At 45.0% G+C, this 24,750-nt stretch overlaps 1 protein-coding gene across 1 annotated transcript in view; it reads left to right on the top strand.

The window, feature by feature from the left end:
• Positions 1-13,644: 13,644 nt before the first annotated feature.
• Positions 13,645-24,750, top strand: part of TOP1 (DNA topoisomerase I) — a 94,002-nt gene continuing 82,896 nt past the window's right edge. Inside the window, exons 1-2 of the mRNA XM_055545049.1 lie at positions 13,645-14,028; positions 14,363-14,387. Of these exons, the coding sequence (XP_055401024.1) occupies positions 13,996-14,028; positions 14,363-14,387 (58 nt within the window). The 5' untranslated portion in view covers positions 13,645-13,995. The remainder of the gene's footprint in view (positions 14,029-14,362; positions 14,388-24,750) is intronic.

A 24,750-nucleotide genomic window follows, 5' to 3' on the forward strand; every position in this document is an offset into this window, starting at 1 on the left:
GCGAGTTTGTCGGAATGAAGACTCAGAGGAAAAAGCCAACTCACAGTGGGGATGGAAAGGCAGGGAGGGGAAACTCAGTTTTCAGTGTGGCCCAGGGAAAGCAGCAGAGACTGCTGGCTAAAGGCTGAGTGAGTGGGTGATGGGCAAGCCGCCCAACTCAGCAGCCGAAGATTGGGAAAATTAGTGGGGCAGAATGCAGATGGGGGCAAGATCCTGATCACAGATATGAACTTAGATCTTCTCAGTATGTAATTGGTGTTTAAAACCACAAGAGTAGATGAGACAGTGAGTCGGGAGAACACAGAGGAGAGGTCTGAAGATTAACCTTGACTGTGTGCCTGGGAACTGTGAAAGGACTGAGTGGAGAAATTCTTTCCGTTTGCCTGGTGTGTGATGGGAAAAAACTGTCAGCCAGTGGACACTTCTCCATCCAAAATACTTCTGGCTCTCAAGAAGAGTACTCTGCCAAGGGGACTCTTAACTATTGGCTCCATGGCTGTTTTAGGGACTCCCCCCACCCCCGTAGAGTGGGGTGAGCTATCCGACTTTGCTATCCGACAGCTGTGGGTTTGTATCCTGATTTGGCCATTTCATTCATTCATTCACACAGAAAATATCTCTTAAGCATTCTCTACATGCCCAACTTTCTACCAGGTGCTTTTAAGCAACAAGGAGTAAGAGATGACCCTTGGGCTCAAAATTCTTACATTTGGTTGGGGAAATGGACAATGACAAATCATAGGTGCTGGGGACATGTTGCTATGAGAACAGACAGGAAAGGTGCTCATACTCCTCCAAGCTTTAGTCTCCTTATCTGCAAAATGGGAATTGTCTCACCGCTCTAGGGAGTTTTCTGGCACATCCCAGGCCCCCACTTGATACACATTGGAGCTCACTGCAGCCCATGACTAATTAATTTATTCAACAAATATTAATTGAGTATCCATAGGTGCCAGGCACTGCTGTAGATGCTAGAAATTTGGCATTAAACTAAACAGATAAATAGAGTGGTCAAGAAAATTCTCACTGAAAAGGAGATATTTTAGTAAGGATCTGAAAGAAGTGAGAAAGTAGGCCATGGAGATATTTGGGGGAAGGATGTCCCAGGCAGAAAGATCTACAAGTGTAAGAGTGCTAAGGCTGGAGGGTGAGTGGTAGAGAGATCGGTGAGGCTGGGGCGGGGTGATGAAGATGAGGAGCCCCAGCAGATGAAGTCAAGGGACCAGGCAGGGGGTGGGGGCAGGCAGGGGAAAACCTTGGGGGCCATGGTAAGGACTTTGACTCTTATCCTGTGTGAGATGGGAGCCACTGGAGGGGTTTGAGCAGAGAAGTGATAGAATTTCACATTTTTCAAAGGATCACGATTTTAAAAGATCCCTTGTTCTGAAGATGTCCTATAGGAAGACAAACACAGAAGTAGGGAGATGATGGAGGCTAAGCCAGGTGGAGACAACAGAGTCTTGGGCTAAAATGGAAGCCAAGGAAATGGGGAGAGAAGTTTAGCCTCTGGATATTTAAGGCCGTGTCCATGGGATTTGCTGACAGGTTGGATATGGGTGGTGTGGGGGAGGTAGGTGAACAAGAGAAAGAGCCAAGGACATGGACTTCCCTAGTGGAACAGTGATTAATAATTTGTCTTTCAATACAAGGTACTTGGGTTTGATCCCTGATCAGGGAAATAACATCCTGCATGCTGCAGGGCAGCTAAATCCGAGGGGCCACGGCTACAAAAACCAGCAGGCTGCAATGAGGACCCAGAGCAGCCAAAAGAAAAAAAAAAAAAAGGTAGAAAGCCAAGAGCCAAGATTGACTCAGAGGTTTGACCTGAGCCATTGACTGTGATGAGGAAGACCAAGGGAGAGGCGGGTTTGAGGTTGGGGGAGAAAGAAACTTGGTTAGAGGTGTGTTTAAGAAGCCCATTGGAAGGAATTCCCTAGTAGTCCAGTGGTTAGGACTCTGCACTCTCACTGACAAGGGTATGGATTCGATCCCTGATCAGGGATAGAGGGTAGGCAGCTGGATATATAAATGTGAGGCCAGGGCGGTGGTGTGTGTTGGCCAAGGCCCTGACTACCGATATGAACTCAGGACTTGTCAGTCTGTAACTGGTATTTAGCCACAAGTTGGATGAGATAGGAAGAAAGGAGGTCTGAGGACATAGTCCAGGAATTCTCTAACACCCAGCAATGACAGCCTTGCCTGCTTTTCATCTGGGGTTTCCAAGGCTCAACTTGGATATTCTGTAAGGTTTTGTGCAAATATTTTCTGTCTCCCAGTTCTCAATACTCACACACAACAGGAAGGGGGACATTCCCCCAGAGGAACAAAAAGTCAATTTAAAATAGATTGAGTTGCCATTTTCCCCCAAATAACAGAAGAGCCAAGCTCTGGGTCTGGTGGGAAACTTGGAGTCTTTGTTGTTGCTCATTGCTAAGCCATGTCTGGCTCTTTGCAACCCCATGGACAGCAGCATGCCAGACTTTCCCATTCTTCACCATCTCCCCGAGTTTTTGCTCAAACTCATGTCCATTGAGTTGGTGATGCTATCCATCGTCATTGGAATCTTTAGCTTTCTGCCATCAAACCCTTCAGGTCGGGCTTCTGAGGAAGAGTCTGCCTGGCTTCCTAGCCCTGTGGGCTCTCTCATGAGGTTCCTAGACCGTTGTCTTGTAACTGAGGGTTTACTTGTCTAGCTCCCCTTCTGGACTGTGGGGTCCTCCAGGTGAAGGCCCTGTCTCATTCATCCCAAGACTACTACCAGAACCTGTCACTAAACATGCATCAGGAAATGTTAGTGGACCCTAGCCACGTGGCAGAAACCAAGGAGGATAATCCAGCTCCCAGGCTCTGGGTGTCTTTCACCCCAGTCAGAGTCTATTCTGTCAAACCCCTGCTCTGACACCTGCAGCTGAGTTCTGGAAAGGTAACGATAGATCCTGCAGGGCTGGACTTGACCCGGTGGGAAGAGACTATTCCCTGGGGGCCTGGATAAGCCATGCTGAAAAACAAGTTCTCTGAGTCAATCCTTCTTTGAGTTGTGGTGGGAAAGTCCCCAGAGCCCTGGAGGGGAGGTTGAAGCAGCCCATGGTATCTGAGAAGCAAAGAGGGGTCTCTGCTCCAAAGGGACCTGCTTCTTTACCTGAATCAGAATTCCTGGTAAAAGTGTTAGCCACTCAGTCATGTCTGGCTCTTTGTCACCCCACGGACTGTAACCCGTCAGGCTCTTCTGTCCATGGAATTCTCTAGGCAAGGATGCTGGAGTGGGTGGCCATTCCCTTCTCCACGGGATCTTCCCAACCCAGGGATCAAACCCAGGTCTCCTGCATTACAGGCAGATTCTTTACCATTTGAGCCACAATTCCTGGTATATCAACTCAATTGTGCCATCACTTTGTCCAAGGAATGGAATGATCCAAATCCATTCTAGAAGAATGATCCTCTTCTAGACCAGATATAAGTGTGTCTTCTCCATCATAAAACAGACAGACAAACAAACACACACACACAAACCCTCTTAACCCCAGGTTACTCTGGTTCCTGTACTGTGTTCCTCCTCTTGTGTATAACTAAACCTCTTCAACAACTTGCCTAAACTTGTTATCCTTTACTTCCTCTCTCAGGCCCATCCCTAAAATAAGACGTTCCTTCCAGACCCTCCCAAATGATCTCATCTAATTTAGTCACTTCAGGTACCACTTCCGGTTCCTCTTCTGAGCTCCAAACCCATGTATGCAACTGTCTACCCCACAGGCACTTCAAATTTGAATGTACAGGATGGGAATTCATCATCTTTCCCTCAAACTAGGTCATTCCCCAGTGTTCCCGAGCCTTTGTGAATGGCACGCCCATCCATAGCCTCGATTCCTCCCCTCTCCCTTTCTCTGACACCTGATACATCAACCCTCTGTCGTGAATATCCTGCAAATACAAATCCACTCCTTTCCACCCTCATGGCTCTTCTGCTGATCAGGGCCAGCATCGCTGTCATTTTTTTCCTAGATGATGGCATCAGCCTTCTTAACTGTGGCCTAACCAGCCTCTCCTCTTGACACTTTCAAATCCATTTTCTATATTGTAAGTAGCATTTACTAAAATAGATATGACGGGACCCCTGGTGGTCCTCTAGTTAAGATTCCATGCGTCCACTGTACGGGGCTCGGGTTGAGTCCCTGGTCAGGGAACTAAAATCCAAGAGGCTACGTGGCACAGGTACAAAAAAATTTAAAAAAAAATTTTTTAATGCATATGATTATGTTCTCCCATTGCTTACAACTCATCAGTGGCTCCCCATTGCTCTCAGATTAAATTGTAAACTTCTTAACCAACAAAAAATATCCTGCATGAGTTGGGCCTTGCTTACCCCTTCAGCCTCACCTTTCACTACCCTTTCTCTCAGTCTACCCCTCAGCCACACTAGTGTAATTCAGGGGTCTTACAAACCCCACTCTGGAATTCCCAAGTCTTTATTTCATCTGTTCTCCGGGCCTCTAGTGGTCATCTCCCTCACTTGTGTTCTCTGTCTTCCCTAACTTTCACTGGCTAGCTTCTGCTCCCACTTGTAAGGCAGGCCTCAGGTTTAAACGTCATTTACAGAAGGCTTTGTCTGACTCCTCAATTCCAGCATGACAGCATCCCTAAAGGGCTCCTGTAGCAAACATGCTGTGCATTATCCCCAAAGCATTTAACAGAGGAAGTGGCAACGACTTGTTCTCTTGTCTGTCCCACCTACCAGGCCTGAGCTCCTTGAGGGAAAGGACCTTGTCTGTCTAATTTGTGGCTGAATCCTTGACACCAGGCACCTGGTTCATAGGTGTTGTGATATTTACGTGTATGTGTGTGTTATGCAGAAAAGCCAGGGAAGGGGCAGGTGCCACGCGTACCTAGGGGGAAGAGGGGCAGATAATCACAGAAGTAGGTCTTGGCAGACCCCACAGAGATAGCCACTAATGGGATGGGGAGGAAGGGATCAATTCAAGAGGCTCCAAGGATTTGAGGTGCTTGACTAGGAAGCAGGTGGATAGACCTATTCACCAAGCAGAGACCACAGAAGGGAAGGGTAGATCCAGGGGAAAAGTTGAACCCAGGAGCAGAAGACTGAGGGGACCATCACGGGGACACAAACAGTAGTTTGTGTGTGTTAGTCACTCAGTTGTGTCTAACTCTTTGCAACCCCCATGGATTGTCGCCCGCCAGGCTCCTCTGTCCATGGGATTCTCCAGGCAAGATTACTAAAGTGGGTTGCCATACCCTTCACCAGGGGATCTTCCCAACCCAGGAGTCCAACCTGGGTCTCCTGCTTTGTGGGCAGATTCTTTACCCTCTGAGCCACCAGGGAAGGGCAGATGGGTAAATGTTTCTGGAGCTCCAAAAAGAAGTCAAGCCTCGAGATACCCATTTGAGAGGCTCTCTGTAGGAGTCGGCATAGAGTCCGTAAAGCTTCCAGAAGGAGGGTGGATACAGAGAAAAGAAGATTCAGGGCAGAAGTTTTGGGCATACTGACATTGTGCTGGGAGAAGAGGAGGAGGCAGAAATAATGGCATTTGCAGAGGCAGGAGGGAAACCAAGAGAATTCATGGTCACTGGAGCCAAATGGAAAGGACCCAAAGAATATGCCCAGCATCACTGAGTACTGCGGGAAGGTGGAGGAGAATAAGGCTAATCTATTTGCAAACTAGGAAGTCTCTGATTAGAATGGAAGTCAGATCAACACCATTTAAGGGGTTGGATTATAAGGCAGAAAAGGCAGCAAGCATGGACTATCCTTTCCGAATATTTCAAGCATGCCAAGAGAAACAGTGACCTAAGGACCTTCAGAGGCAGCACAGGAATTAAGAGACTGTGGGCTCTATAGTAACACCGCTTGGGTTCAAATCATTGCCCCATGACTTAATAACTGTGTGACTAAGTTAACTTAATCTTCCTAAGCCTCAGTTTCCTGGTTTGCAAAATGGAGATACTAGTGGTACCGACTTGATAAAGGTTATTGTGAAGATTAAGTAAGATAATGTATGGGAAGCAGTTAGTCCAGGGGAGAGCACATGGGAAGTAATTGATTAATGTGAGAGATTATTTTTAACAAGGTCAAGAGAGAAAGCTGAGAGGGGGGAATAAGTGGAGAAGTTGCCAGGCAGGAGGGAGAAAAGATGCTGGAGGTGGAAGAGACGGGATGTAGGAGTCAAAAAGCTTGTTGGGGGCATGGGCAGGTATATCTCTTCTGAACCTGATCTTGGCAAAGCTGTTCCCTGCTGGTTATTTTATTATTATTATTTTAAATATTTTGTCCACATTGTGTAGCATGTGGGATCTTACTTCTCCCACCAGGGATGAAACCCATGCCCCCTGCACTGGGAGCTCAGAGTCTTAACCACTGGACCACCAGGGAAGTCCCGTTTCTTTTTCTTTGTGTCAATAACCACTGCTGGTTATCGAGCGGGGCTGTCATCTCTGTTCCATTTTCTTGGGAGAGTCATGCTGAGTCAGCTTGGGGTTGCACTCACTCCCAGAATTATCCAGGATTTCCTGGAGCCCCAGTTCCTGCCTCTTTGCCGCCCCCAGCCTGCTGGTGCTCCATGTGGAGGTGGCTGGACCCGAGGGGCAGCAGGATGTCCCAGCAGCATATCTGGTGAGAGGGAGATTCAGGGAGAGCTGCTGTCCTAAGTTCTTCTGGGGCAGGACCCTGGTCACAGGTCAGTACCCTGCTGTTCCCTTCAAGGGCTGCCTCTTCACAGTTGTTCCAAACGACCTCCCAACCCCGCGCTTATTGATGCTTCTGAGACACTTGCAGTGGTCTCCATGGGCCTCCTGGATAACTTGCCCATCTCCAGCATCAGCTCTGCCAAACTCTCCCCTACTGTGCTGCCCATGGTTTGTCTCACACCTCCTCAAAACCCCATTACGGCTCGTCCTGCGGGAGCTCCACTGTCACCAAGGGAGGCGTCCCCGCCTGCCCGGCCTCCTTCTCTGGTTTATCTTCACAGGTACCCTCTGCTCCGTCCTGACCAAAGCTGTCCCTGCCCAGGATGCTCTGCCTTGGCCCAGGTGGCTCTTCTTCCTGCAATACCTTCCTTTTTCTTCCACAGGCCGCCTTCACATCTTTAGAGAATGGCATCCGACCAGAAGTCTCTCATATTGCCCGCTCTGCCACCACTGGTGAGTTGAGCACCTCCTTCCCAGTGTTCCCATAGCAACTGGTAGCTGGCCACCTCTGCCATGTTATTCTTCATACCTTATGGTAACAGTTGGGGAAATATGTTTATCTTGTTATTAGACTAGGAACTTCTCCAACAAAAGGATTTGGTCTTATTAATATCTGTGTCTCCAGGGCGTAGCATAGTGCCTACCTATCATACAGCCTCTGTGTGTGTGTGTGTGTGTGTGTGTCCTCAGTCAGTCAGTTGTGTCTGACTCTGTGCAACCCCATGGACTATATAGACTGTTAGGCTCCTCTATTCACGGGATTCTCCAGGTAAGAATATTGGAGTGGGTTGCCATTTCCTCCTCCAGGGGATCTTCCCAACCCAAAGACTGTATCTGCGTCTCCTATATCTCCCGTATTGGCAGGTGGATTCTTTACCACTGAGCCACCTGGGAAGCCCCCACATATAACCAATATACTCCCTCATTTCTTGGGGAATAGTGGTGGAATCAATACATGTCCTCACCACAGAAAAGATTTCTTCTGGCAGGATGACAAAGTAAGAATGTGAAAATAGACTCCCCACGTGACCAGGCTCCTACATCTTTATCATCTGTCCTCTCGTGGCTCATCTGGTAAAGAATCCGTCTGCAGTGTTGGAGACCCGGGTTCAATCCCTGGGTTGGGCAATGCGGGAGACCTGGGTTTGATCCCTGGGTTGGGAAGATCCCCTGGAGAAGGGAAAGGCTGCCCACTCCAGTATTCTGGCCTGGAGAAGTCCATGGGGTCACAAACAGCTGGACACAACGAAGTGACTTTCACTTCTCATTCCATGACTCCAGGCCTGCCAGCTTTTCTGTTGTTCCTCTCCTTTTTTATTCCACAAAATTTAACCTTTGCTGGGCCATTACCAACAGGCAAAGGGTGTGTCTAGTTTTTACTGTGATGGCCAGCCTGGATCTCTTTTCTGAGGTCTCAAGCAGGTTCTATTCTGAGCATCATCTAAGTCTTGAAAGGGCAGCAGGTCCTTAGGCAAGGCACACATAGGAAAGGAGAACTAGAAGATGCTGCTGCCCAAGAATTGCCAGTCAAGGCTGTGCCGACATCCAAGATCAAAACTCTAGGGGGCATCCAGGTGCCATAACAAGAGGGGCCCGGGTCCAGGACCAAAAGAAAACAGAGGCCGTGAGAGTGCGTAGGAGTCGAGTGTAGATTAGGACTTGGTATAACGTAGAGTTCTTGGTCTTTAGTGACCCATCAGACCTCCATGCAGCAAAAAGGAGAATTTATTTAAAGGCACAGGATCCGGGGAAATAAAGCCTCAAGAGATACTAGGAACTGAGGACCCTGAACTCCATCAGGGCCTTCTCTTCTCTTCCTTCTTTCCTCCTTGCTCCCAGCTCTCTCTGGCCCTTTTGGCAGAAAATACCAGCAGGGCAGCTTCCTGATTTACATACTACAGATCCATCTGCAGGAAGAGAGACCAAACCACTTTCTCTTTCCTGGTTCCAAAGTCTCAAGGAAGTTGATCTGAGTGGCTCAGCTTGGGCCACACAACTATAGCCAGAGGGACAACATCATATTTGTACATTTGTGTACACTGTGCAGAAGCACAGGTTCCCTGAAAAGCAAAAGTTGTTCAGACAATCCTAGACATGTTCAGTTCTGGGAGCCAAGACTTGGGTTAAGGCAACAAGAACAATCCCATGCAAGTCAGAAGCAAATGACTATGGGCTGTATCTTGGGTGGCCATCTAGAACAAGAAGCCTGAGGGCTGGTCATTCCGAAGAGCCCAGTCTTAAGACTCACTCTGGGAAGAAAAAAAAAGATTTCTGGGCTTATAAACATTTTGGAGATGCTTCCTGCCATGTATATCAGCATATGGACGACTCTGGGAAGTCTTGTGGGAAAAGACCTGTTTAACTTTAAATCATAACAATGTATGTATTTGTATATGGAGCCCTTCTTTTAGTGGAATATTGATAAATCATCCACCTTTCACATTGGAAACAGGCCTACAGCATCAGCTGTCATCTGCTAGTCATTTTTACAGGGGCTGGGATGGCCCATGAGTGAGCAGTCTTGATTTAAAAAGTAATGTTTCCCAAGCCTCATTTATTTCCCTCTAACCTTTCTGGAGTTTGTCTATATGTTTCCTCTGTGCCATTCCCTCACATTTTTATTTAAATCAATCAACTTTTTAAAAAGCCCCATTCAAAACAAAGATATTCTTAAAACCAGGATTTGATGTGATGGTTAAAATTTTTTTCTCATACACATGGAAATATATACATAATCATTAAAATTAAGATGTCTATACAGGCATTATCTATAGTCTTCTCAAGTACTAGGGGTGGTGGACCATATCGTGGGGACACCTGATTGAAGTATCAGGAATCAGAGGGGCCAGGTGGCCTTGAGTAAGACAGCCAGCCTCAAAGCACTGTGATCACGCATTCTGGCAGGGAAGTTCAGTCTATAACAAGGTGCCCAGATACCTGCATGTTTGTGCATGGGAACTGTGCTTTGTGTGCCCTTTTGGCATGTGTGTTGTGTTTGCATGGCTACTCCGATCTTCCTTGGAGGTACCTGGGAAATAAATGCAGATTCTCCCTGGCTTTGGAGGGTGGTGGTGGAGAAGTGTTAGGAGGCACTGTCTGCCTTAAAGCACTCCTCAAATTACTTTGGCAGCTAACAAGTAGGAGTCACATACCTCACCTCGTTGCCTGCGATTGATCCCAAGGTGGAAAGACTACGATGAAAGAATCCAAAAGCAAGGTGAAACTGGTTCTGGCAACTTGATTGAAAGAAAGAACATAGCTTTGGAGGTAAGAGGACCCAAGTGTCAATCCAAAACTCACCACTTACTAGTTGTGTTCTCCAACAGCTTTAAAAAAAAAAAATCTCTTAAAATTCTACACTTGAGGTTCTTCCCTAGTGGCACAGTGGATAAAAATCCACCTGCCAATGCAGGGAACATGGGTTCCATCCTTGCTCCAGGAAGATTCCACATGCCATGAAGCAACTAAGCCCATGTGATCTAGGGCCTGAAAGCCACAACCACTGAGCCCACGTACCACAACTAGGAGAGGGATGAATTAAAACATTAAGTATAGTAATTCCCCTACATTCACATGACTTCCATTCTGAGAGCACATTCCTGAGTCCAACAAAGGGCTCTCGTGAGCCCTGGAGCTTCTACTCCTTAAAAAGAGAAGCCACCACAATGAGAAGCCCTTGCACCACCATGAAGAGTAGCCCCTGCTTGCCACAACTAGAGAAAGCCTATGCGCAGTAACAAAGACCCAGCACAACCAACAGTAAATAATTTAAAAAATTCCACCCTTATTATCATGGTCCAGATGAGGAAACTGGGACTCAGAGGAGTTAAGCAACTTGCCTGATGTCAAAGAGTTAATAAACAGGGAGTATATATATATATGTGTGTGTGTGTGTGTGTGTGTGTATAAATATATATATAATGGGATCTCTGCTAAATTCTCTCAAGAGATTCCTCCTTCTGAAGCTATATATAAACATATAATAATATATAACTATATGTTTATAAACATGTCAATATTATAGGAAAGTGAAAGTGAAGTCACTCAGTCGTGTCCGACTCTTTGTGACCCCATGGACTGTATAGCCTATCCAGGCTCCTCCGTCCATGGGATTTTCCAGGCAAGAGTGCTGGAGTGGATTGCCATTTCCTTCTCCAATATTATACAGCAGAATTCAAAACTAGATTGGTTTGACTTCCGTGTGTGGTCCTAACCACTGTACTACCCTGCTTTCATTCCCTCATTGATCACATGCCTCTTCTGTAGGATCTCTGGCTGGGTGCTGGGGATCAAGTGCTAAGCAAGACAGACAAGGTCCCAGCCCTCACAGACCTGGCATTCTGTAGGGCAGAGAGACATAAAATCACCAGTTACCACCATTACTAACTTAATAAAAGTTGTGAAGAAAAAAAAAAAGTTGTGACAAGTGTCACAAAGGAAAAGGACACTCAGTGAGTGGGGCACTTGATCTTGGTCAGGAAGGAGGAATCAGAGAGTGTGGAAGGGAGAAAATAATATTAAGACTGAGCTTTGAAGCATTCACAAGCATTAATTTTTTTCAATGAATTAGAATTTAAGTGTTTGCCACTAGATATGATTTCAACGGTCCATGAATGAACACTTTTTGTAGTTTATTTGTAAATGATTTCATAAACATTATTATTTCATAGATATTATTACTTAGGATGAAACTAAAGAAAGAAGAGGGATGAATTAAAACATTAAGTACAGTAATTCCCCTACATTCGCACGACTTCCATTCTGAGAGCACATTTGTGAGTCCAACAAACTTAGCCTAGGTATCCAACTAACATCATTGGCTATATAGCACTGTCCTGCAACAGGTTTATAATACTTTTCACACAGTAACATGTAACAAACAAACACACAAAATATAACATTAAAACAAATTATTTATTTTGTTATTTTTGATTGCACTGGGTCTCTGTTGCTGCCTGCAGGCTTTCTCTAGATGCAGAGAGTGGGGGCTACTCTCCAGAAGTGGTACTCTCATTGTGGTGGCTTCTCTTATTGCGCAGCACAGGCTCCAGGCATTCAGGCTTCAGTAGTCGTGGCACAAAGGCCCCGTGGCTCCACAGTATGTGGGATCTTCCCGGACTAGGGAATGAACCTGTGTCCCCTGCACTGGCAGGCGGATTCCCATCCACTGCACCACCAGGGTACAGAAATATCTAAGAAAATGTTGTTCTTTTTTTTATCTTACATTATAGCACCTTGAAAGGTACAGTAATACTGTACAACAGCTGGCATACAGGGGCACCTTTGCCTCTTTTTAAGTTCACAACTTGAAGGCTCATATGTAGCAATAATAATAAAGGAAGCAGTAATAGATTTAGAAAAATCCACAAGGGTCACGCTTGAATTAAGCCAGTTATTCAGGATCTTGGCAGATACTTTAAGAACTTTGAACTTTGTCCTAAGATGAGAGAAGTTGTGGGAAAGGATAATGGTTAGACACGGTGTTGAAAGAGCACTTTGTCTACTGCTGCAGAGTAGCTGTGAGAGGGCCAGAAGGGAAGTAGGGATTCCTGTTAGGAATGTATTGTAAGAATTCAAGCAAGAGATAATGCACACTTCACAGGTGTGTGGGTGAGAGAGAGAGGCTTGAAGCAATGCAATCAGCTGGACTTCTGAGAAATGGAGAGGAAGGTGTTCAGGGTGGAGCTTTTCTAGCTGGGGGGCTTACCAGGTGGCTCAGAAGTAAAGAATCCACCTGCCAAATGTAGGAGATACAGGTTAGCTCCCTGGGTGGGGAAGATCCCTTGGGGGAGGAAATGACAATTCACTGGAATATTCTTGCTTGAACACCTGGCAGGCTACAGTCCATGGGGTCACAAAGAGTGGGACAGGACTTAGCGATTCAGCTAGCAGGCATGGTGGAGGAAGAAGACAAGATAAGCCTTGATGTCAGGAAGGTTAGTAGGTTACTTATCTATGACACTTGGACTTCCCTGGTGGTTCAGATGGTAATGAATCTACCTGCAATGCAGGAGACCCAAGCTAGATCCCTGGGTCAGGAAGATCCCCTGGAGAAGAGAAAGGCTATCCACTCTAGTATTCTTGCCTGGAGAATTTCATGGAGAGAGGAACCTGGCGGGCTACAGTCCATGCCGTTGCAAAGAGTCGGACAGGACGGATCGACTAACACATACTTTCTGACACAGTCTAACTTTAGCAAAATAGACGACCTCACAGAACTATTGCGAGAAATAAGAGCGGAGAGCACAGTAGATACGCCATAAGCCGCGGTTCTTTCTCCAATTTCTCCCCGCTATGCTTCGCAGCGCGCTAAGGACACAGCGGGGTACACAGTCAGGTCGTGTTTACCCCGTGATTCGGTTCCATTCGGCTCCTACCCCACTCCTTTTCTTAGCACAATTCGTGGCTCAGGGATATTTGAAGAACGCACAAACGAAATCAGGCCTCTTGTTACTCGGGACTACACGTAGGGGCAGAAAACTGGGGCTAAACCAGACCTTTGGCGGGTTGAACTATTTAAATACATTTTAAGGAGTGGGCGTGCTATCATCCGTAAGTTGGAAGGCCTGGACAAAGGCTCCCTCCAAGCAGCCTCGGGTTCTGGTTAGCGAGCGAAGAATAGCTGGTGAGAACTTGGGGACCCCGGCTGCCAAGGTATTTACAGCTCCGGGAAGATGCAAAAGCGTCTGGGATACTAGCTCGGCCGGGGTCTGACGCTGTCCCGCGGCGGCCTTTAAAGGCCCACCACGTGGCCGAGCTGCTGGCCCAGGCCAGGAGGCGGTGTCCGGGCTGCGCCTGCGCACTGCCCAGGGGAGGGATCTGGGTTCCGAGAAAAGGCGCTGGGAGAGGAAGAGAAGGTTGCTCCGGGTGGGCGGCCGTGGGAGGAGTCAGTTCCTTATGCAAATCGCAGAGGCGCGCGAGGGATAAAGGGGCGGGGCTTGCGATGCAAAGCCGGGTCCCCCCTGAGGAAGCGCGAGGGGGCGGGCCCCGCCACCGTCGTCCTCCTTCCGTGAGTCTCTGACGTCAGCGACGTCCCTTTTAAAGGCGGCCGCGCAGGCGCAGTGAGCCGAAATGCGAACTTAGGCTGTTACACAACTGCTGGGGTCTGCTCTCGCCGCCCGCCCGGCAGTCAGTCAGCCTCGCTGCCGCTGTCGCAGCCTCAGCGGTTCCGGTAGTCTTAAGCCCGCCCCACCACCTTTTCCCCGCGCCTCCCGGAGCCTCCGGGTGTCTCCTGTCCGCCCGCACACGCCGGCCGCGACCGTCTGCGTCTTCTCGGCGCCCCTCGCCGCTCCGGCCGACATGAGTGGGGACCATCTCCACAACGATTCCCAGGTACGGCCCTGCCAGGCCCGCCCGGGTCCCCTGCCGTGCCTCGGCCCTCCACGACTCCCGCCTCAGAGGCCCCGGCCTCGGCCCGGCTGCTTTGACAGGCCAGAGCCCCTGGCCAGGGGCGGCCAGCCGGCGGACCTCGGCTCCCCAGGACCTAGGCGGAAGCCGCCAACTTACAGTTTGGGGGTGCTGGCTGTCCCTTCAGGCCGTTCCCGGGGGGCCCCCCTCTTCCCGGGGGGCTCAGGGTGGGCCCGGCTCCCGGCCGCGCGCACTTGCCCGCTGCCGGCGGGGTGAATGTGCCTGTTGTTTCATGGTCCCCCTCCTTTTCTCTCCCCAGATCGAGGCGGATTTCCGACTGAATGGTGAGTGCGCCCCCCTTCCCGACCCCCGACTCCGCGGCCGTCGGCCCCGCGCCCGGCCCGAGCCGGGTAGAGGACAGACATGGCGTCCCAGAGACTAAGTCCCGGCTCCTCGCTCACCGGCCCCATTGTTCCCCTCGGGCCGCCTCTGGACCCCTTTTCCGGGGACCCCAGACCCCCCAGATCGCGGCCATCCCAAGAGGGGGCTACGGAGACCCCGCGTCGCCCGCCGCCGGGCCTCGGGCAGCCTTTCCGGGCCCGGATTCCTCCCGGGAAAGTCGCCTTGTCGACAGTCGGGACTTAGTCTCTGCGCCATTTTCTTTTTCTCTCTCCTCTCCTTTCTGTGCCTGTGTGTCTTTCTCTCCCTCCCTCGGCTCCTTCCTTGAGCTGCCCAGAAAGAGCTTTCTGCGGAGCAAAGCCGTATAAATCACAGACTTCACCAGAGGGAAGGGTGGGAGCCTGAATTGTTACTATTTTTGCCCAAAGAGAACTTTATTTGAGAGGTTGTCCTGCTTACTGCTTCTCTTGTTTGTTTCCTTTTCTGCTTCCAGAATGAAAGCTGCCCTTCGGCAACTGTTGGGTTTTTTTTTTTTTTCTTTCCCCCTTCCCGGGTAAGATGTTTATGGTAGGAAATAGGGCTCTAAAACTAAAGCCCTCCTTGTGGAGTGCTTCGTATTTTGAGGTTGCTTTCCCCAAGTTGTGTTCTTTGCAAAGGTAGTGGTACCTCCCTTCAGAAAGTTTGCAAGTCCTCTATGGGCCATCCATTGTCAATGTTGGGCTCAGGCATATTGATTTCCTTTTTTTTTTTTTAATTAAAGTATTACTGACCAGAACTTTTCAGTGGGGCTGAGGTTCCTAAGGCAGTGTTTTTTTAGAAATGTAGTTTAGTGTAGTTGTCAAGAGGAGAGGTTGTTGAACATCTCATCTGGCCTAGTGTGTTAGCCATTTCTTGTGGGCTGTGGGGCAGGAAAAAAAAAAAAGATTTTATTTATTGAAACAAAGAGTGGCCAGTACCCACCCCTGCTTCCTGTTCATTCTTTTTCAGAAGTGGCTGTTTTTCAGGAATTGAGAGCTAACTGGCTTTTGCCAGATCTTTATGTTTTAGAACCCTTTTCAGCCAAATCGAGGCATTTATTCTTTGAGTATTTCCACTTCAGTTACCCTGTGAAGATTCCCCCACTAAAAAGCTCACCCTGCGAGCTTTTCAGCAGTCCTGCTGAAGGAGAAGGTAACTTCTGTGCTGGGAATTCCCACTGATTGTAATGGTACATAATCCTGCTCAGTTGAATTTGGGTTCCGGGAACCTCTCCAATGGGAGAAGCTGATGACTAGCTTTTCTGATGTTGTAATCAGCAGTCCATGGTGTTAGCCTACTCTACAGAGAGCAGCCTTATGTTCAGATTTCCAAGTGGGGCATCCAGCAAGAGATGTAATCTGCAAGGAGAGAATCTGGGTAAAGCGTAGCATTTCTTGAGCACCTAGTATGTGCTAAAGCACTGTGTTTAGTGCTGGAGCTGAGCCCCTTGGCTCCCACAGTGCTGCTCCTGCCTTCAGTCTGTTTGGGGAGACACAATTAGTTAATTATAAGGTAGGTGCTGGGGCAAACCTGTACCCCAAATGCTGTGCGAGTGACTAGGGAATTTAACTTTGGGGGTGAGGAGATTTCTCAGAGGAGGGAGTTTCTGAGCTTGGTGTTGTGCAAGACTAGGTGCTGAGTGTCAGGGCTTGAAGTATTTCTTAACTATGTTTAGCCAACCTTATTTGAGTTTTAAAAGAGGGAGGTGAGGCCCCTGCAGTTCAGAAAGCCACAGTGTGAGATAGGTTTCTTTGGGATGTAGGAGCAGAGAAAGGATGTGGCAGGTGAGGATGGAAGAAGTCCTTTTGACCTCTCTTGGAGGAAGGTAGGATCTTAATACATAAGACATGTTCTTTTTGATTCTCAGACTGGGCTGAGTAATCTATCCAGTAGTATCCAGTAGTAAAGTGTAGTGTATAACCTCACTGAGGTTATACCAGGAAACTATTGAATGTGTGAATGATTGTAGGCTGGGTAGATTTTTGCCATTTTTGTAGAGATCAAACTTTTAGAATGTGTTTTTTCACTTGTAACAGCAATAATTGCTAAATATTTATTGAATGTTTACTGTCTGCCAGGCAGGCATGAATCTCATCAGTTCTTTCCGTTGGATTATCTAGTTTAATTTCTTCCTTGGAAGAACCCTTACGAATTAGGTACCATTATCTCTATTTCCACATAAGAAGAAACTGAGACTTAGATGTATTTATTGACTTTCCCAAGGGAAGTGAGTTGGGCACTATAGAGCTCACAAGCTTAGCTGCCATGCTGTATATGATTCTAACATGAAAAAATTAAAAGCTGCACATCTCTACTTTCTTACAGAGCTGAAAAATGCGAGAGGGAAAGAGTTGATAGTTTGCTTGCTCTTTATCTCAGCCTGCTCCTTCATGAGAAGAAGCACTGTAACTGCTCCCCACCACACAGAGTCTGACAGAGTATTATCTTTGTAAATATTATCTGGAAGATGTGGTATTAGTAGCTGTGTGCTTGTTAAGTAATACACTGGTAACTAGTGATTGATTTATGTAAATATGGAAGACAGTTTTTTAAAATCAATGTTTAATTATGCTCAGAGAAGTTGTTATTGATTTTTGTATTAAGAGTTTGCTTAAGCATGATTTTAAGTGGACCTAACCCATCTTACAGATTGACTGTGCCAATTTCATATGTTGAAACAAAAATCCCTCATTTGCCTGCCCTCATCCTCTTAAGACTTAAAGGATTTTTTTGCCTTTGGAATTCATTCTTTACAATAGTTGAAACTGTTGCTGTTGTGTAGAATTTAGAACATTATGGCCTATACTCAACTGCTGGGAATAAGTCTGTTATTGAAACATACTTAAAATTATGTTTGAAGTATTGCTGTGAGTTCAGGGAGCAGAAATCATGAAAGAAAAGACTACTTTTTGTCTAAGAGAAATGATTTCCTTTCTAAGTGTTGGTAACACTAGTTGAAGTGGAGCTGAGTCATTACTACAGTACTGAGCAGACTGCTAAAGTGTCTTTGGAGTTGATAATGGTAACATCAGGTTGGGAGTCAGTGGTCCTTTGGCCATTTCAAGGGCTTGATGTTTTTGCCCATCTACTCTGGAGTTGTAAGGTTCTTCCCTCTTTGGCATGAGTAGAGTATAATGCTCGGTTTCATCAGTCATCAGCGATTATTCTCAGAAATGTCATATGGGATCATTGTTTGACATTATCTTGTGTTGATTCTAGTTAGTTTAGTGGATTCAAACTGGACGGTGGAATTAAATATAAATTGTTTTTGATGCTAATAGTTACACTTCTGTGCTGTTGGGCACTGGTTGGGGTGGCAGGTGGAAAGGCTAATGATGGGGCTATCTGAAAATTCCCTTCACATTTTTAAAACCAAACTGATGGCACCATCAACTGAAATCTGGCACATCTTCCTACTCTATCCAGAAACACTTAAGCAAAACATTGTCTTTCCTGCCACTGCAGCCAGATTCCTTGGGGGCACCTTTTCAGAATTAGTGAGCTGCTATAGAATCTTTATAGATGAAACAAAATTGCTTGTTAACATTGTGCTTAAGATTACCAACTTGTCAGAACTCAGAAACATTTTAAATTCCAAAGTTACCGGTAAAATGACAATATCCAGGAGTTACTAAATCGGAAATAGCTCATGGTTTGAAAAGTAAAAACTAGATGATATTGCTTACTGTAATCAACCCATACTTGTTTTTGGTAAGTGTGTGTGTGTTAGTTGCTCAGTCGTGTCTAACTCTTTGTGACCCCATGGGCTGTAGCCCACCAGACTCCTCTTGTCCGTTAATTCTGCAGGCAAGAATACTGGAGTGGGTTACCATTCCCTTTCCAGGGGCTCTTCCAGACCCAGAGATCGAATCAGGTTCTCCTGCGTTGCAGGCAGATTCTTTACCAACTGAGCCACCAGTGGATAAGTAAAATGGAAAATAAGAATTCAGGATCTGTTCCAGAATCTCATTTTAACCAATGGTAGCAAAACAAGAATCAAATCTGGGTCTTTTCCTTTAACATCAGCTTAAAAATGGGAAATTGTGAGAATTTGAAGAGAAATCCATTAGTTTATTCTGGATCTCAGTGAGTTAGTAATCATTAATACAAATGCCAGAGATCCTTAACATGTCTTAAAGCTTGTGTTTTAAAATTAGGCCTTTGGGGTTTTTTGTTTTCCACATGTGTGTGGAGGAGTGGTGCAAAAAAAGTCTGACTTTTGAGTCTAAATATGTTTGTGTTGTATGTTAATGATAGTAGCAGTTATCTCTTGTTGCTGATCGTATGGGAAATGCTTCTGTTGTGCTTTCTGGATGTATTTCTTTCAGACATACTGCAGTTGCGCCTGTTAGTAGTTGGCTGTGAGTGCATATGTTCTGTTACAGATCTTTAGCAACTTTTGCCATACTCAGTGCCGAATACTGATTTTCTTCAAATCCGAAGTTATTTCTTCAGAGGTGTTTTGTGAGGGATTGCATCTTTTCCATATGAAACTATGTTGAACTCCAATAAAGTTTTTGGTTCACTTGGAGAAGTAGATTCAACTGTAATTACTTACTTTCGAATGAGGCAATGGAAATGCTTGAAAGAGTGTTTGATGTGGGTTCCTGAAGTAAAAAACTGTGTTTGAAAGAAAGGTAGAATATGGTCCATTCATTGCGTTTGGAGAGGGAAGAGAGTCAGTTCACTAACATTTTTGTATCTCATAGTTAAGATCATCTGGCTGCCCCTTAATTACTTCTGAAATCATTAACTTTGCAAAATGAGGGCATTTGGGCAAGAAGTTGAGAATTTGGCTTCTTAAGGTAAAAAGTTTGGGATGAGAGAACTTCCTAATCTGGTCCTTTAGAAGTGAATGAGATATTGTGTTTAAAAGAAGCTTTTAGATCGTGTTTAAACTTTGAGTAGTAATAGTTGAAAGAAGTCTTTAATATTTCCATGCCTTGTAAATTGAAGTTTGTGAAGCAGCTTTCCATCCCCATGGCTTCAGGCCAGTAGCTAAAGTAGGAAATCTAAAATAGAGGCCATCGGTACGGAAGAACTTTTTGCCAACCTTTGCCCTCCCCCTACAACCTGCCTATCTAGGTGAGGGCAGTGTGCGGTGTGCTCTGTGTTGATAGCGTAGGGCCTGGGTACCCTGCAGGGGGATAAAGATGAGGGAGTGGTATGGTGACAGTGGGTGTAGCCTTGGTTTTATTAGGTGGGAATAAGCGTATAGTGGAGTATCTGTTAGATATTAATGGTATTTTGGTAGTGTTGTGGGAAATGACTAATAGTTTGCTGTAATGATTTAGTAGCATGTAGATATTATTTATTATTATTTGCCTGGAGAATCCCAGGGACGGGGGAGCCTGGTGGGCTGCCGTCTATGGGGTCGCACAGAGTCGGACACGACTGAAGTGACTTAGCAGCAGCAGCAGCAGCAGATATTATTTAAAATGATAATTATTTTGTATGTTCAAGAAAAATTCCAAATATTTTTCACACTGGGAGAGAAGTGACTCAAGTGTTTATCTAGGGTACATAGATTGTAATATCATCAAGCAAGACCACCTTTTATCAACTTTTGGATTGTGTCTTTATCTGTCATCTATGTTCTAAGTTTTAGTTAAGGGATATTGGTAACGTAAGTTTTAAATTTCTTTTTGGTAGATACTCGTTTTGAATTTGTTGTCATATTTTTAGATCCACTCAGTTTCTCCCTGCCAACTCTACCTTTCTGTATGTTCTTGAGAATTTTTCTGAAATGTATAGTAAATATTTTTATTTACAACTCCCTTTTGCCCTCCCCAACAGATTTGAGTAGAGGTGCATCTCTACCAGTCTGTTAAAATTCCTCTCTGAGCCTTTGAAATTAACATTTCTGTGGATTTAAGGAACCAAAGAACTCAGTTCATTAGCATTCCTGAGACACCAGATAAGCTTCAACGAAAGGTGTTTAAGCAATCAGCATAATTGAGGATTTGTCTTTGCTGTTGAGAACAAGTTTAATAGATCCCTGGGCATGATGACATTTTCTTGTATTTTTCTCAGCATGCCTAGGAAAGATAGAGGCCAGGAACCTTCTTTGGAGGAGATATCCTTGGCTATTTGGAGTTTACCAAAACAAACAAACAAAAAAACAGTTTTTAAGTTTAAAGTTATTCCTACATTAGAATACACTGAAATATACCTTTTTGCCAGTTAGGACTGCAAGGAGATCCAGCCAGTCCATTCTGAAGGAGATCAGCCCTGGGATTTCTTTGGAAGGACTGATGCTAAAGCTGAAACTCCAGTACTTTGGCCACCTCATGCGAAGAGTTGACTCATTGGAAAAGACTCTGATGCTGGGAGGGATTGGGGGCAGGAGGAGAAGGGGACGACAGAGGATGAGATGGCTGGATGGCATCACTGACTCGATGGACGTGAGTGTGAGTGAACTCCGGGAGTTGGTGACGGACAGGGAGGCCTGGCGTGCTGTGATTCATGGGTTGCAAAGAGTTGGACACGACTGAGCGACTGAACTAAACTGAACTGAACTGAAAGTCAGATTTTAAGCTTGCTACCAGATGTGAATGCTCAGATTTATAAAGCTCTGTAGGCAGAATGCTGGTTGGGCAGAAAACTGATCTAGCAGATTTCAAAATCAGTGGATTAGGGAATCTCATTGACTAAGACCCCTTGCTTTACCCAGCTCCTGCAAGGTAGCCCTGTTATTTCTTTGCAGTCAGCTGAGGGCAGCAGAAGGTAAGTGCTAGGAAGGGAACTAATTTTGAGAGTTTGGTGCACATTGTTTTTTGTATTCATTAAATCTGAATTTAGTGAAAATAGTACTTGTTTGTGGGAGAACCAGAGACCAAAAAAGGAAATTTTCTTCTTCTTTTTACACCTTCTCATCTCCCCTTTTTGTTAGCATACTGTGTTGGCCCAGATTCCAGAAATCCCAGTCAGGTGGTAGTTGGTAAACTTCTAATGAGGTATCATAGCCTGCCCTTAATTATATGCTGATAGAGATAGCTTAGACCCCTTACATCTTCAAGAGATGCTATGGTATTAAGACTGGAATCAGATTGCTACTGAAGTAGGGGTGTAGTTGATGAAGAGGGAGCCTGTGGGGAAATACTATGCCCTTGAACAGCTGTGGTAAATAGAAAGTTGGAATAGAAATCAGAAAAGTCTAGATAAGTCCTTGTTCTTACTATGAAACTTGCCCCACTGTCCCCTGTGTTCTCATCTATAAACAAGGATGGTATTTCTATACTTCACAGACTTCTGAGATTTAAATGAGTATATGATGGTGTCTCTGTGCCCATATTTTAAACTTTGATCAAACATCATCTGCTCTGAGATGGAGATTTATTTTGAATGTTAGGTTTGAAGTAGTGAGTTGATGGCTCTTTCCTTCCTTCACTAATATTCTCTGTTAACATTTTAAATCTTCTGACATTTGCACAATGAACAGTAAGTAGCACATGACTAGAGTTGGTAGATAGAGTCTTTACCTAACCAAACTGCATGGTATATGCGACTCTCTTCTGACTATTAAGCAATCACTGTAAAATAAAAGTTGGTGTATCCATATCTAGGTTTAGGCTAAGAGATCTTATACCATGGATCAAAAAGATTGTCAGGGAATTGTCACAACAGGAGCAGATTTCAAAATTAATGTTCAGTTAAAGATAGGCTAGAGAAAATAATTTTGTAGGATCAAAATTATAGCATAGTGTCTAATTTTAAAGAGTCTCAGAGATAAATAAAGTCTTGCAAAGATAAACATCTCAGGAATGTGTGGTTCTTAAAGTACATAGGAAAAAAGAAAAAAAAAAGTGAGAAAGTGAATATAATACTGCATGGCTCTGTTGCCCTCAGTATGTCAACACGTCAAAGATAGGATTGGGTTTAAAAGTCTTCAGAGCTTTCAAACTCTTTCTTTTATATCATTTTTCTCTGATTGAGAATTTGAATAGTCTTGGATCAGGAGGGTCCCCCCAACCCCTGGCCAAATCAAGTAGCCGTAATATAGTGGAAAGGACATTTCAGTTTGAGCTGTTGCACTTCTGCTCAATAGTGTGGCCTTTGAACAAGTTAATCTCTGAGTCTTAGTCATTTTCTTGTAAACTGGGTCTATTAAATAGTATGTGAGGTTCACTTTAGGAAACGTAAAAACTTAGAACAGAATTTTGAGTTCCTTGACAGTCCTTAAAAACAAAAACAAAAAACACCGAAGCGCCTTTTCAGAGATTGCTTGAGTAGTCTTCCGAACAAAGGGAACATCTTCACTTTCTTTAAATTTGGGTATTGTGAGGTTTTACCCAAGGGAAGAGTCACTTGGGTGCCTTGAATATGATAGTGTTGCTGTGAACCTGGGATGGGTAGGACTCAGGAGGGTACTGACTTGCCTTGGCTTCATGACTGCAAACCACTTTGTTTCTCATAAGATAAATTACAGTTTAAGAATCTTCAGCAGCGAATAACTTTCACCTCTTTGCCCTTGGGATGGGGCAGTATTTAGAGATCTATCCAGGAAACTAAAAGTTTTGTATTGAATTACAAATAGAAATTTTAATTTTCCATATTCATTTATTCAAACATTTAGAAAGTATATACCTGTTGTGACTAAATACAGATGAACTAGACAAACCCATAGAGTTCTCAGAAGAAACACTTTGAAGTTAGTAAATTGTATGCCTGTATACTTACTTCCTCTGTTGGGAGTCCATATTTTTCACTGGGCCTCAGTACAAAGGCTCCTGTTGTACCAGGGTAAGTGGGCATGGAAGGTGCTTTCTGGCAACTAATGCTTCACTATCAATGAAAAAGAGTGATGTCTCCATTTATTTCCAATCCTAGGAGATTTTTTTTCCCTCTCCCTAAAAAAAAAAAAAAAAAAAGGGAAATTAGGACCTTAGATTTCCAAACATGTCCAAACTCGTAACTGTTCTAGAGAAAAGAATTTTAGGATACCTATAAACTCATTATACCTTTCTCACTTGGAATAGAAGAATAAACTAGTTTTAAGTTTTGTGAATTTTCCGTTATATTTTTGTATCAGACACGTTTTGCATAAATTTTAGAAGATTAGTTTTCAGGTTTCTCTGAACAGGTAGATTTGCCACAGTGATGGGAAACAGTCACATTCCATGCAGGAGATTCATATGACAATGGCTAATCATATATTTGCTTGAAATAGTTTAAATCCTTGAGCTGCATTGCCTGAAATAAAGGCTGTGAAATCACCATCTTCTTAAATTTGGAGAACTGAAATCTTAGAGGTTAGACTCGGTACTTAAAGTCCTGGGAAACTGGAATGAGTCCTGACCCAAGGATCAAATCCACTTCTCTTGCGTCTATCTGCATTGGCAGGTGGATTCTTTACCTCTACGACATTATTATTGTTACTCCTTGTTAGTCCATGAAGTGTCATGGGCAATACACGAAAGCTATTAAACTCCTTAGAGAAAGGTTCAGAGCACATAGTAGTGTTATGTATGGTGATTTGAACACTAGAAAAATGATTGAGACTAAAGGTTAGATTTACTTTGCCTTATTCTTACAGTCAGTGTGTTTTTGCAGGAATAGATGCAGCAACAGTAGTTCTTGCTATTTAACATCAAAATTTTCAGTTTTAGTTAACCAGGAAAGAAAACAAAAAAAGGGAAAAGCCCAAATTGGCTAGTCTTTAACTGCCAGCTTGTTACACTTGACTTTCAAACTGAAAGCTCTCTAAGACCACACACCCCAGCTCTGAAAAGAAAAGTCTCCCAGTTAACTCCCTTAGCGTACAGAAGTCCAGGACAGATGGGGTGGCCTCATCAGAGATTCAGCTGGTGATGGTTTCAGTTGAGTCACTCAGTCATGTATGACTCTTTGCGACCCCATGGACTGCAGCACGCCAGGCTTCCCTGTCCATCTCCCAGAAGCTTGCTCAAACTCATGTCCATCAGGTCGGTGATGCCATCCAACCATCTCATCCTCTGTTGTCCTCTTCTCCTCCTGCCTTCAATCTTTCCCAGCATCAGGGAGTCAGTTTTTTGCATCAGGTAGCCAAAGTATTGGAGCTTCAGCATCAGTCCTTCCAATGAATATTTAGGGCTGATTTCCTTTAGGATTGACTGGTTTGATCTCCTTGCAGGTGATGGTTTGACCGTAATTAATTACTCTTTCCACCTAAAAATCAAATCACCTTCTTCCCTTAAGTACAGTGTGATAAAAAAATCTGCGCTTCCACAGAACTATAATCTTTTACAGATGTTAGCATCCTCCTAATCTCAGAATGTCAGGGAAGTTGTCTATTAGCAGAAATGTGCTTGT

Source organism: Bubalus kerabau, chromosome 13 (assembly GCF_029407905.1).
Source record: "Bubalus kerabau isolate K-KA32 ecotype Philippines breed swamp buffalo chromosome 13, PCC_UOA_SB_1v2, whole genome shotgun sequence".
Taxonomy (NCBI): domain Eukaryota; kingdom Metazoa; phylum Chordata; class Mammalia; order Artiodactyla; family Bovidae; genus Bubalus; species Bubalus kerabau.